Source organism: Trachurus japonicus, chromosome 21, assembly GCF_045865225.1.
Source record: "Trachurus japonicus isolate A0001 chromosome 21, Traja_1.0".
Lineage (NCBI taxonomy): Eukaryota > Metazoa > Chordata > Actinopteri > Carangiformes > Carangidae > Trachurus > Trachurus japonicus.
This window is the reverse complement of record NC_140927.1, coordinates 20,129,619-20,144,243: the sequence shown is the minus strand read 5'-3', so window position 1 is coordinate 20,144,243 and position 14,625 is coordinate 20,129,619. Positions and strand designations below refer to the sequence as shown.

Genomic DNA, 14,625 nt, shown 5'->3' with positions numbered 1-14,625 from the left:
GTCAATTAAATACAGGGAGAAAAGCATTAAGCAACAGCACTCAAGCACAGAAAAACCACCATCTGTCATGTCCTCTTAAGAGCAGTGGAGGTGATATACCTGCAGGGTCTGTGGGGGACAGCTGGGATTTAGGGGGGCTTCCAGCTGGTGAACCGTAGCCCTCTGGAGTGGGGCTCTCTTTGGCTGCCATCGTCAACCCGGCGCTAACCGCTTCATAAGATGCACTCAAACGGGTGTTGGGGTCCCTCTTTGGTTTTGGGGGAGGTTGCTTCCGTGGAGATGAAAGACCTGCCCCGCCTGCCCCCTCCTCACTGGTATGGGCTACCTGCTGCAGGGCGGGCTTAACGGGGGGACTGGCAGAGGAATGGACCATGTTCTCCATGGCGAGGGGGGTGGGTACTGAGCTGGACCGAAAGTGGCGAAAGACTCGGCTGCCGGAACCGTCGTGGACTTTCCCATTTTTCTCCCCGACCCTACAAACGGGGATAAAGAATAACACAAATCATATTTGAATCAAAGTTGATGATTTTGTTGTGACTGACCATTCGTATTATCTCTCTACTATATTATCTCTATCTACTAGTTGTGCTTGATTCATGATATCCAGAAAGGATGCACAAAAGCTTTAGCCTAACATCTTCCCATACAATTTTTTTTTTCTGATTAAGTCAATAATATGATTTCCATTATTAAACCTAATAAATGCCATCTTAAACTGTCTATTCAAGCTAAAGTGAGCTTAGGAGGCCAATTGTAGGATAAAGACCATATACATTATGCTTTTAATCTAATCTCTTTGCTGTAATTTGATAGCATCCACTTTGATATTTCCTTTGCTAATCTGTGTGTGCCATCTGTTGGTTCAATGACTAGGGGGGGGGGGTTGGGAGGGAAGGCGGAGCAAACATGTATGAAAGTGATGGGGGAGGGCATTTTACAAACCTGCTCAGAAATTAGGTGAGTTTGGATAAATGTGTGCATGTGAGCACATTTGTATGTGCGTGCGCAAACGTAAGTATGTGCCTATTAACTCCCTCAACCATACAGCAACTCTGCCTCCTCTCCCAGTCTGCCTACTGACACCCCTCCTCCTGTTCGAAGCCTCCCTGCGCTCCTGTCTCCTGGCCCAGCAGCAGATGTTACATATACAAGGACACATAGAGGATACAGAAATCATGCATGTGTATGTGTCTTTTCATCTTATGGGATGTACATTGCTTCATCCTAATCTTAACAAATATCAAATATATTTAAAAGTTGCTGTTACAGTCAATGAAATGTGATGACTTAACACTTTTGCGAGTTTTTAATTTTTTTGCATTTCTGAATTTCTAAAAAGCGAGACTTCTTTCTTCTTCTTTCACTATATTAACATACACTTACCTATACTTCATGCCATTTCATTTGTTTAGCATGATGCTTACATTTGCAACAACAAATCTTCCAATTAATTTTGTCATTTCGTCACAAAGCTTTAACATGTTGGTGTATTAGTCACTCCCAATTGTCAACCTGGAATAAAAGCCTGTATTATGAAGCTGTGACTATAAGCAACACAAATGATATTCCATCTCTGAAGAGATGGAAAGGTGATATTAATTATAATAATTGCAATTATTAACCCTAAACATACAATATATCATCTGTGCACACAGCACATTTAGTGGAGCTGAAATGCACAAGTTACATTTCAGGTACCACCATATATGAGGCCATCATTTTCCCGCAAGTAGGAAAGTAACGTTTCAAAAATGAAGGTCGTTTATTTAACACCACATCTAAAGAGCTTCTTATTACCTTTTTTGTGCTCCCTCTAATTCAGCCCAGGCTTGATGCATTATATTAAAATTAGATAAGGATACCATACCATAGGTGTAATACAATACTAATACAATCTGATAATGCAGCTCATTATCTGACGATCCATCATGAAGCTTACAATTAAAGCGCACGGAGATACAATTACATCATTAATCACAAAACACATGCCATACTGCCATAGGCACAGACATGCAAAAACGCATGAAGTAAGACACACCAGTACATTTATAAAGGCAAATTACTCTTTCACACAGTCATAAATCCTGTGAATGACAGCGACTCCAGACTGTTTGTTATTTTGCTGGCTAAATAACGATGAGACCGCTGCATCTAGTATAATGAATTATGGTGTTGTGAGTGATAAAAGTCCTGTTTTTAGAGACATTACAGTCTTGAGTATTTGCATAAGTGTGAAGTAATCAGTGGCACGGTGGAAGTTAATCATCAAAACAAAACTTTAACTTTTTGATCAAATCAATATTTGGCCAGAACGGGTGTAAAACAACATGACATACAAATGACAAATGATGACAAAATGACAAACTGCGCATCTGCGTGGCCTTGAATATTCATTAATGAATTCTGATTGCATGTCTTTGCCTTCAGATCTGATATATGAGTAGTGACGGCGTCTTGTTTAATTTACCTCCTGACAGGCTGATCCTCCTCCTTACCCACCGGCTCAGGCCTCTCACCGAGTGGTGGGCTATTGCCAAGGGTGTTGACAAGGCTGTTGCCATGGCAGCGCAATCGGTCGCTTTCTCTGGCGATGTCGGATGCATTTTGGATGACCAGCTGGTCATAGGTTCGCAGCCCCATGTCCTCTGCCCCCTGCAGGAAACGCTGCACACTGCACTCCTCTTTCTGCTGCAGCGACAGCCTGTTGTGGACCCGCTGTCTGGCCAGCCAGCCACGCACCACTGAGACAAGGAGACGAGAAAGTGAAGGTAAAAATCAGAGAGAGGCGAACGTTTCAAAGAACATATTGATTGTTGCTTTGTCATTTGGGATAATTACCTCTCTGACAGGTGATGATCTTTTTTTGAAGCTGATAGCACCGGTCGTTGAGCTGGTCAGCCTGCCAGTACCTTAGAAAAACTTTACTGCTGCCCATCTATACATGCAAAGAAACAAACGAGCTGATCACACACACAGGAAAAAGTATTGATACACACTAACAACAAACCCTGTGAGGCTGTTTCCTGTTGGAAATCTTAGAAGGAGTGTGCTAGAGTTGGGAGAGCAGTGATGTAGCTATGATGTATGATAATAGGTGGGAGTGGAGTGTGGAGAGGGTGGGCTGCACGTCGACCCTGCATTTGCTTCCATGAATTCAGAGGGCATCTGGGGGTCGACAGAGGTCACTCTACGCCAGGTGCACAGAAATGTGGGGGTGACATGCTTCCACACACAGACACAATTCAATCCAACATACGCTACTTGTTGGAGTAGTGTGTGTGCCTGCGCGTGAAGGAGAAGGAGCATGAAAAGGTGTCTGCTGGGCATTGTTGAGGAGTGTGTGTGCATGTGTGAGGCAGGAGCTAACGTGACCTGCAGGGTCACACACTCAGACACAACAGCAGTCTGGCAGACAGCACAGAGAGGGGGGCGGAGGGATCCATGCTGCTCTGTGTGTGTGTGTGTGTGTGTGAGAAGAATTATGATGAGGTGGGACAGCTGGAACGAGTTGTCAAAGATTCCATGGGATCTTTCAAACACAGGGTCAGGGATTAAGTAATTTGGAAAATCTTTTGTCATAGATGGAGACCAGAAAAGACACACAGACACACACACCTGCCATCCCTGGAGTTTAGACTGTTGCAGAACTGAGCGACATTTCTCCTCTGGTGACAATTTCTTCTTGTCTCCCAAAGTTGGGACCGCGAGGTCTTTATATCTGAAACACACAGGGAGAAAAAAACAGAGGACGTCAGAGCTGCAGGACAAAAGTGTTTCAAAGTGCTGAATTTAAGAATTTAGACGAGACAACGTGACACCGCCTCTTTTCAGAGACAATGGGTTCAAAGGTCAGTGGGGTCATACGGCAGACCAGCCAAACGGCATCTGTTCCTATTGGTGTTGCCCTAGGCAACCGTTGCTATGAATGGTCAGCTGGATGGAGACAGTGGTTTGTTTGTTCCTGGGACGGTGGGGGTGAAAGGGAAAGTGAAAGCTATGTTGATACAGAATTCACAGACAGAAAATATCAAGCTATAGATGTTTTTATACGCTGTGTGGACTGTGTGGAGCGTCGGGGGGACAGAGGCTGGTTCATGAAGATAAACCTGCAGACATGAATGTCTGATCCAGACAAGAGCATGGGGCTGGAATAAAAACAAAAACCTTCTCTCATTCATAAGCAATTTCTCCAAAGTCTTTATGAGCTCTTTTCATCCTTCTCCACCAGGCGCACCAGCCACACTGTTTACAAATGTAAAGAAAATTTAAATGAAAATTAAAATAAAGTGAATTAATGAATTTAGTAGATTAAAAAGAGAGAAAGGGAATCATTTATTCTTTTGGTTTCTAGTTTAAAGATGGTGAAATTTGGCTACAAAATTGCACCATTGGCCTCAAATAGCGGTCGCTATGATGAATTCTTTAATTTAAAAAACTGGGCCACATCGGCTTTGGTGATCCTGATAATGGTGTGTTATAAATATTTTATTTACACTGTTCAACTTTGACCAGAGCATTACCATCTGCAAGGGAGGGTGGCAAATGTACCCCACTGTCTAAAAGCTCCTGGACATGTCAGTATGGACATTTCACTATAGATTATACAAAAACTAAAACAACACAAATTCATATGATCTAATTTAGCCGTATTTATTACAACCAAGATCAAAGGTGAAGTCCAAGATATTTAGTAAAGACACTAGGGTTTTCCACAGCAGACTTTCCATGGAACAATATGCAATGGTTCCTGATGGTCAGACCAACACTTGCTGCAATTAATATGTGAATAAGAGGCACGTTGTTGGATTAAAAGTGAAGAATAGAAATACTGTTATAGATATACAGTATTTTATCTTATTCTAAATAATGTGAATCCCCCCAAACGTCTGATCAGCTGCTCAGTGCATTTTTTCCATCAATGCTCTGTCTCCAATGTTATCAATGAGAGGCAGAGCCGGCTGATGATGTCATCTGATGAGACAATTTTAACCAGCAGATGGCTGGAAGCATAAACCACCTGTACTGTCCGAGGTGAGTACGAGAGTGCACGTGAATATAGGATGTGTTTTGATTTGCAGGAGTGGGGTCTGTCTGAACTCTCGCTCACCCTCTCTCTGTATGGTAATACCAGTCCAGCAGACAACACATGCCGCCCCCCTGGGCCCATAAAACACAAAGGAACTCTGTAAACCCATGACCTCCCCTATGAGGATATGAAAACCATCGATGGTCCCTGCTTTTACAAGACCCAAGGGGGCTTCATGTGGAGTCAAAGAAGTGAAATAACCCCTTTGATAAGAGTTTAAATGGAGGGGTACAGGGCGCTAACGGAGATCTCTGTGACCAGAGGGCCATCAGTGACCAGTGTTATTGAGCGCCACTAAGGCGGTAAAGGCGAGGTGGAACACAAACGGCATTCAAACCGCTCACTTCCTGTGTGAAGCTGCTCTTATCCATCTGACAAAGTTTGAGTTGCCACAGCGTCAAACCCTATCGACTTTGTTTAATCACGGACATTCACCCCCGGGGGTCAGATGGAAATGATGGATATTCTTTTGTAGGGAACTTTATAGCCCGCAGATGTGCGTGTGTTTATCCATCAGAGGGTGATGATGAAGACCCATTTGGAACTGGCCATATAGGAAATATGAACAATAGGATTGCGAGAAGCATTTGTGACATGTTCTATGAATACTGATGCCTCTTTCTCATCCGCTTTCAAACAATATCAGTAAAATCGAGGAAAGCTGCGCACATGGATGGGGCTGAGACTAACAGGAACAAGGTTCAAGTGGTTGGATTTGACCTTACACATTGGCAGAAAATAAACCCCTGCCACAAAACACATAGTGTATCATAAAAGACAAATAAAAGCAACAGTAAAATAGATTTCCTCATAAATCACTGTGGTTACCAGGACACTAATGTAATTCGCTTCGGGCAGCCACTATGACTTCGTGAAGTGGCCTGCATGGTTATGGTGTGTATTTTTTTTGTCTACACTCTTGTGTGGTTGTTTTCAAGAAAATACGGCAACCTTAAGATTAATGGCTGATTCATTGGCCTGTCATTTTTTGTTAGTCAAGGGCCAGAGCCTGTTTTGAAAGAGTGATGAATGGAAAGAGAAAAGGGGATAAGAAACAATATTGAGATACTATTATGTGTGTGTGTGTGTGTGTGTGTGTGTGTGTGTGTGTGTGTGTGTGTGTGTGTGTGTGTGTGTGTGTGAGAGAGAGAGAAGCAGGAAAAAAAGAAAGATGAAGGCTTAAATGAGAACAAACTGGAAATGTTGGTATCTGAAGGAAAGAATAAGTAAAAAGATGAGAGAAAAAGGAAATGGCGGTTCAGTGAAGAGAGCATGTGAGGAAAGAATGAGAAATCAACAGAGAAGGAGCTCTGTGAGGACAGCAGTGTTGTCCACCCCCGCTCTGCAGCAGCTCCTTCCTCTCCCAGGCCAAGCTGTGTTCATTCATCGGGTCTGTCTGTGCTGAAACCAGTGTGGAGGCGAGAGAGGAAGATGTGAATGGCAGTTGGGCTGGGCTGACTGGTGTCTTTGTGAGTGGCAGCCACTTAAATGAAGCATGGCTTTAATGTATAAACAGCAGAGCAGGGACACACGCCGGACAAAGAACTCACAAAGGGTCCATTTGTATGGAGACAAAATGCTACAAACACACATGCACAGTGCAGTGCACACAAGCCAGTGCGGGGCAGGAATGCATTACAGATTAAAGCATGATAGTAATTTGATTTTTTTTCTCAGTAAAAAACAGCATTACACTTCTGCTATTCAGCCTGTTTGCTTTTCCATGAGGAGGTAGTGTTGATATCAGTTTAACCTCTGTGTGTTTGTTCAACACACTAATTTGTTGGTCATGCTGGCTTGGTGCAGTGACTGGCAGAAATAGTACCATTAATTCAAAAGTACAAACTCAGAAAAAAGTATCTTGTATTGTTTTGCCTTGAGTTGTGCAAGCAGCCATGATCAAACCTTTACATTCTGCTTTTCTTTAGTTCATTTGGAGTGACACAAACTGGACACTGATGACAATGGCCTTAAACGTGACTGAGTCTAATCCTGATATGGAAGCCAGTAGTTTGCATTGATCCATTAGAGCATCAACTACCATTTGTTCCCACTTCTATACCATGTACATACCGTGCTCCACCTTTTGTCTATTAGTTCTCATATATGCAGTCAAAAGGGTGATTTTGGTTCTTTTAGTTCTCGCTCGGAGGAGGGTGTCCAGCAGTAAGTGAGCAACCACTCTACCATCACACCTCCTGTGTCCACACACACACACATCAACTCTGCTCCCTCTCCTCTCCAGACACAGCTGGCATGGAGGACGACATCAAAGAGTCACTTGTGTGCAAGCATCCACCCACTCCAGCAGCTGGAGCAGGTTTCCTCTTTGTCTGTAAAAATGATGCCTCTCTCTCTCTCTCCGCCTGTACACTAAATATTCTTGTCGGTATGATTATCACTGAACTGTTCAGCCACCTTCTCCGGAGCTGTACCTTTTGTTTGTTGAAATCAGCCTCTGCAATATCAGGAGGTAGAAGAGGGAGAGACAATAAATAAAACTAGATGGCAGGCACTATTTTTCCACACCCTGGCGAAATGACACAAATTGCTGGGTGTCCAACTAGATCATGTCACAAACAAGAGGTGATACCTCACATTTGCTTCAGTTCAAACTCATCGAGAACCTAATAAACCACTTGATTGATGATTAAGGTGCATATGTAAAATATGGATATTCTCCTGCCATCACACTCCTCCACTGACAGTAAGCTCCATTCATGCAAAGAGTAGACGAACAACTTTAACACAGAATATAGAAGAAGCTTTCGAAACCAAACAGCAATCTCAGGCAGGAGTGATATTACATCAACATCACCTCAAACTACTTAACTATGTCTAAGCATTTCAGTGTGCACACGCTATTGACCTCATATGCTCTGGTTTAATCTCCCGCTTACCAACGGTTACGTTTCCCCCTTTTTTTTTGGCAACCAGCCGGCTCTTGTGATGCCCAGTTATCTACAGGACACAGGCATCACTAACACAGAGATTATCACACAGCACAGGGCTTCCCGAAAAAAAAAGAGAAAAAAAGAAAATATGACAGTCACTCACAGACTCACATCATTACAAATACACATGCTCAGACACACATATGGCTTAACAAACAGCATTCACACACCCCACACCAGGAATCTTTCAATTACAGCTCGAACAATGAGTGCGTTGGCTTTACAATCTATATTGGATTCACTTCACCATTTGACAAGGGCCTATTCTCCAGATTCAATTCCCTGTTCATGTTTTCGCGCATGAAACCTATTATATGAAAGTCCCTTTCACTTTGTGTATGTTTGATGAAAAAAATAATATGTGCAAACTGTACCTTCAATACATTCTACACACTATAACCTTTTGTACATTATGCTGTGCTTGGGTAGCCATGTTTTACTGTTTTCTTTGTTGCAAAATCCCTGCACTCGTTTTCGTTCATTTGACAAATAAAAGCCACAGCTCTCACTTTTATTTAGGAGTAAAATGCTTCAATTTTGACTTACAATTAAGCCTTGTTACTTTGGCTCAGTATTAGGGATAATTATAAATGAGAAAAGACTGATTTAGAGCTAAATCCTCTCAAACGTTTCACTGGTTCTCAGGATCAGAAGAACCGGGAGAAAAAACTGTGGTTAGGAGTGGTGGTGTCACAAAGACATATCATGCTCTTTGCTTCTAAATAAGAAAAGCATAAAAAAACCCACTAGGGATACAGAAAAAAAAAACATCCAGTGAGGCAGAGTGTGAAGATGGGGAAAGCCAGGAACATTGTGTAAGAGTTAAGAAAAGAAGTGATGGTTGGTTATAATGACTAACATTTAGGTGAGGAACGTAGTGACCTTACAGAACTGACTGGTTAATACATGTCAGGCTGACATGGTAAATGTGATAGTGACATTCATCAGCTGTATTGGACTCTAATACTCTAAAAATGCCACCCAAGGTCAATGTGTACCTCTAACATCGCAGGTTGCAGCGACTTGCTGACGTTAATGTGTCAGCCTGCACGTGAGTGTCCTATTATGTGTAGTAAATGCCCTTGCATTCATTTGCAGATGCAGAGAGGGAATGTCCTGTCAAACTTTCAGCGTACTTTGGCCCGCTCACACTGATATATCTAACCTGGCAGAGATCACAGTGACCTGCTGGGATTGTTATGAATCTGAAGTGAGAGGATGTGGAGCAACCCAACAGACAGGAGGATGTGAGGTGAATGAATGTGAATATATAGATAGAGCTTCAGAGGAAGTCTTAAAACAGATGTGACACTCTTTAACCACACGATATCATATAGCACTGACCTGCTGAGGAAGCCTGGGAAGGACAGGCGGACAGGGTATCCATATCGGATCATGCGGACCATCTCAAGCACCCCAATGTACTGTAGCTGGGTAGACACATGGAAGCTGTCAAAACTGTCTTGCTGACCACCGGAGTTGGGGCGCACACACTCAACAAAGTGGGGAGTGCAGGCCTGCAGTTTACTGATCATCTCTGACAGCGAGTTCTGAAATGGGGAAAAGCAAAGAAGACATAGCTGAAGACACTTTCTGGTTATTTTTCAGATATTAACAAGAACATGAATAATATGATTTTTGTGTTTGGGGTGGAAGAGCACTTTGCTAATTTACAGGAACTTCTACTGAAGAAAAGGGAACGCTCTCTGACTTTCTTTGATGTTGCAACTTGTAACAATGACTGGAGTGAGATCACACTGTGTTTGTAACAAAGTGGTCTGATTTTTGGGGGAGTGTTTCTCCTCGGGAGGAAAAAAAAACACAAAGAGCTCTTTGCTTTCTCTTGGTGTGTGAGCGTCAGGAAGCTTTTCTCCGAGCCCTGAATTCACAAATCCAAGTTCGCACAGACACACACATTTACGCACGCATCCAGATACAAGTAAACACTTACATCTTTGTCTTTGCCACGCCTCAAACTGACGTCAGTATGTGTTCTGCATACACTTAGGTACAATGCTAAACACCTCACCCCTCATCTTTGAACGTCACCACCAGCGTTCACATTCACTCCAAATGTGTGCGCACACACACACACACACAGAAGCATGTGCATGGCACACAGTGGTTGTTGTTCATTGTTCATTCATTCATGGGGAGAGCTTCATGTTTGGCTTGGTACAGCATCATTTTTCAGCCCACTCTCTCCTTCTCTGCCATTCCCTGAGGGACTCATCGACCACAAGCCCACAACTCTGATTGTGTAACACACTGGCTTCATTCAGACCAAAGGTACTGCTTTTGTGAGCACAGTTCAGGCTGGCTCCTTACATCACCAGCAGACACTATGCAGATATTCAGAAAAAAATAAAGACAAAGGGAAAATGAACAGAGCGTTTTGTCTGTTTGTCATCTCAATAGTAAATTAAATGTATTTTTGATCTTCTCTCAACAGTGAGGGACTGTACAACTAAACAGATTCTTCAACAAAAACTAATACTGCTGGAATCTGTTGCTCTTACCAAGAACTAATCAGGCAAACCTAGTAAAAGAAGTTTTCCAGACAAGCTGTTCTGGCAATTTTTAACTTGTGTGAGAGAAAACCCAAAATAGACAGGAATGATTCTGACCCTCAGCTGGACAGCCACAGTGATGGGCCCACACCGCTCTAGTCGTTGGAGGAAGGAGCTTGAGCCTTTCTTCTTCAAGATCTGGAATTGGAAAGAGTTAAAAAGGGAAAAAATCATCATCATTATCATCATCATCATCTACAGATAATATGTTTGGCCTTTGATGCTGTGTAGGATTTGTGCAACAACATTAAATAGTCTCACTAAACCACTGTCTGTCAGCCAATTCAGATTTTCCATAAGCTTCAGTTAAATCAGTCATATATATTCATAGACTTTACAAGCTATAAATTTACCATGTTTCTCTCTGCTGCACACACAACATCTATTGCATGTCAGTTCTTTCTGGAAAAGGGATCCCTCCTCTTCTAGGAGTTTTCCCTGTGTCATTCAAGGGTTTTAGGGCAGAGGGTCATGCGGCACAGATCGTAAAAGCCCCTTGAGGCAAACTTGTGATATTGGACTACGTACATGAAACTATACTGTCTTAATTACAGTCTTTCTTCCAATGCAGCGTTGCAATATTGCCTAATGTCACCATATAAGGTTGCTGGGGCAGATCAGAAAGGTGAAAGGGGTCTGGCGTAAGCCTCTACTCTAGATGGCTAATGAGCCACAGAAACTGCAGGCAGGACCCTCCTCAGTAGTTTACGTAACCAGCCTTTCCACTAACACATGTGCAACACTTCGATGTTCTTTCCATCAAATGGAGAGACACAGAGATATGGAGGGGTTCTTTGAAAATGGAGACTTGTTATGAAAAGATATTGTGAGTTTTTCTGTTTGTATGCCATGAGGAAAGTGCATAATCCCAGTCTTATCCTTAAGTGTGCATGTGTATGTGGGCTTGTGGATTTTCAAGCTCTTCACAGGGCTGTACAAACAAATCCAATTCCCAGAGGTTTATATATAGTGCAGTGATGGGAAGTATCTTAAATTAGGCTGTTGTTTTTTCCAAAAATACCATCCCTGTTTTTTTCCCATTGATCAGTACAGTCCGTCTTCAGTTGGAACAAAACACTTCTGATTGTGTCACTTTCTCACCGACTGAGCTCCTTGATGTCATAATTTCCAAGATTTCATTTAATAGTTTTCCACCAGAGTAGGATCAATATTCATTTGTGCATGTGTGACAACTCTGCTGGAAAATGGCTTAAATATATTTGATGGATTTGAGGCTCAGCTGTATGTTGCAGTTGCATGAATCTACAGGTACAGAACAACAAAACACTGGAGCACTGGACTCACTACACGGTACTGTACCTTGCTAAGGTCATGATACCGGCGAGGCTGTTGGGGGACAGAGTTGGCAGTGAAAGGGGAGGTTGATGGCATCCTGTGGAGCAACAAAGCAGCTTTAGGCCCCCTCAGCCCTATGCGGCCGTGAGCTGCTGGCACCAGAGAACCAGTCTGAGTCAGCTTGGACTGGAAGAGCTGCTGCAGCAACACACTCTCACTAGCTGCCGGGCACAAAGCACAAATGGACAGAGAGGGAGGAAAACAAGAGTGAAAAGAAGCAACACCATTGGTTGAAATAAGGGGGTGGAGGAGAATAAGTTGAGGTGGGATGAAGAGATATAAAGGAAGAAAGGAGGGAACAGCAGTGTGGAGGATGTAAACAAGGAGGAGAGAAAGGATCAGAGCAGTGAGGGGTGGAGAGGGGGGCATAAAGTTAGGTTCCATGTAAACAATCAGTCAGGCAACAAGAGGGGGCGGACTATGCCACTTGACAACACGTGGAATGGTTCACAACAACAATGAGTTCATTCAGAAAGCCAAACAACATGTGTGTGAACGTGGGCGTGTGACTTCTTTCTGAAAGGCTGAGAGAGAGGGAGAGAGAGAGAGAGAGACAGAGAAAAAGAGAGAGAGAGAAAGAGAGAGGAGGAAAGGATGACAGGTAGGCGTACTAAGCAAAGAAAAACAAACGTAACTCAGACTCATTTAAGGACTTAATTACACAGAGCTCCAAAGATAATTGTCTGTTCATTTAAAGCAATCATCGCCACCGCCTCAATATTGACTTACACAGATCCCCTCGGCCTCCTATTAGCTTACACGTTTTAGCTTAAAGAAGAAAGCACAACTGTATGTCAATGTGTGTGGATGAAAGGCAGCAAGGCATCTCAGTCAGAAGGAGGGATAACAGCCAAGTGTGAGTGAAGGGCTAGTTTTGAGAAGATTAGCCTCATCATGGAAATTGTAGCAATTAGGCTGCTGGACGCAAGGCTAGTCTGGCACTCACACAATGACAGTCTGTGTCGCCCTAACCGCAACAAGCCACATCTGGCACCTTGTATAGACAATATACACACAGACGGTGTTGTCTGCCACATATGGGATGAAACGCACACACATTAAAACACAACCGCATGTTGACAAAGAGTGGACTTGTGCCTTGTTAGTTCTGACAAGAGTGCATCTTTGTGATCAAGTGTGCACTGAGGCCACGATGTGCTTTTATGGGTGTTATTGATTGGGTACTTACATTTCATCGTAAACAGGAGATTCTGAGGAAGGAAGTCTTTGTTTCTTGTGAGTGATCCCGTGAGGTCATATGAAATCTGGTGGGGAATGAATTATTTATGGACATTCACTTAAAAACTCATACAGTACATTTAAGGTTGTAGAAATGGTAATTGCTGTGAGGAGTTAAAACAGGGGGAAAAAAATGCTGAAGCTCCTTCAAACATGACACACAACAAAAATGTACTAAATATAAATACTGTGATACTGACCAATGTCATAAAACATGACCATAAAACAGTAACAACCGAAGCTCAAACACTTGACAAGGGCATGTTTTAGTTTTAGATGCAGCGGTGTACTACGTTGTGTTTGCTGAAGCCACTCACTACATTAAAAGTTCTACAGATGAAATGAGATAAGAGATAAAGGTATAAATATGATTATATTCAAATCTACCACTCTTGTTATGGTAAAACATTTTTTTACTTAATTTATGACAGGCTTTCTGGAGGGAAACACATACTATAATGATATATATTCAAAAATAAATGTAACAAACACAGACCTGTCCAGCATAGTGGCTGACAGTGAAAGCCGGGCCCTGGTCTTTGGGTGGGGGGTTTCCATTTCCATCCTTTGTGGTGAGAGAGAGGCCTTGCGTCGGACTGGAGTCCAGCTGTGCTGACAACCTCTTATACAGGGTCTGCTCTGCTGGCCACAGGCTCTGGCTCTCTTCATCCAACACAGACAGCAGTCCCTGAGGCTTCTGCAGGAGGAACCGACAAATGCTCATAAGTCAGTCATGCTCCGAGCATGTCGTCGTAGCACTTTTATTGATCCGCCCCAGGGGACAGTTGACCCTCTGACATCGATAGGTTCAGTTATATTTTCTGTTTAAATGTTTTAGGTTTTAAAACAATTATATACTTAGTAGTTATTGTTATCAGCATTATTATTATTATTATTATTATTATTATCAGTGGTCACAATAAAACAAATGTTGTATCTTCATCATAACCACAAGGCTATGAGATGACCAGTCACACGCCAGTCTGATTCTTACACAACATGTTACTTTTTTGCCAAATATCTCTCTTTCAAATGAAAATTCAATGAGGAAAAAAAGGGAAACAGTTTGCTAAAACCCATTCCCAATTCTGGAAAACAAACAAACAAACAAACAAACATTAGATTAAATTGTCTGTGACTTTAATTTAGCCGTGTGATTGTTAATCTTTTGTCAAAAGCTCTGGGTGGGCTTGCGGTGTTGAATTTGCTCATGAGAGACCAAACTGGACTGGACCGGTTTTGACCAGAAATGTACAGTACCTGGAGAAAGAAGTCCAGAATGGCAGGGTGGGTGCAGGGGGAGGGTGGGGTCTCCATGGCGATGCCCTCCTGCAGACACTCAGCCTGCTCCTGCTGGAACAGCACCTCGGAGACATACTGTCTCAGCCGCTCATTGGTCATGTTCACACACAGCTGGAAT

At 42.8% G+C, this 14,625-nt stretch overlaps 1 protein-coding gene across 6 annotated transcripts in view; it reads right to left on the bottom strand.

Annotated features, from left to right (window-relative positions):
* Positions 1 to 14,625, bottom strand: part of myo16 (myosin XVI) — a 97,329-nt gene that overhangs the window by 14,895 nt on the left and 67,809 nt on the right. For all 6 annotated transcript variants that reach the window (XR_015034662.1, XM_085766180.1, XM_085766181.1 and 3 more), the window contains exons 22-31: positions 14,466 to 14,618; positions 13,702 to 13,902; positions 13,156 to 13,231; positions 11,931 to 12,127; positions 10,668 to 10,748; positions 9,385 to 9,590; positions 3,616 to 3,718; positions 2,839 to 2,935; positions 2,468 to 2,741; positions 100 to 473 (exon numbers count right to left, since the gene is read on the bottom strand). Coding sequence is in view for 5 of the 6 variants with exons in the window: in XM_085766180.1 (XP_085622306.1) it covers positions 100 to 473; positions 2,468 to 2,741; positions 2,839 to 2,935; positions 3,616 to 3,718; positions 9,385 to 9,590; positions 10,668 to 10,748; positions 11,931 to 12,127; positions 13,156 to 13,231; positions 13,702 to 13,902; positions 14,466 to 14,618 (1,762 nt within the window). In the remaining variant the exon portion in view is untranslated. The remainder of the gene's footprint in view (positions 1 to 99; positions 474 to 2,467; positions 2,742 to 2,838; positions 2,936 to 3,615; positions 3,719 to 9,384; positions 9,591 to 10,667; positions 10,749 to 11,930; positions 12,128 to 13,155; positions 13,232 to 13,701; positions 13,903 to 14,465; positions 14,619 to 14,625) is intronic.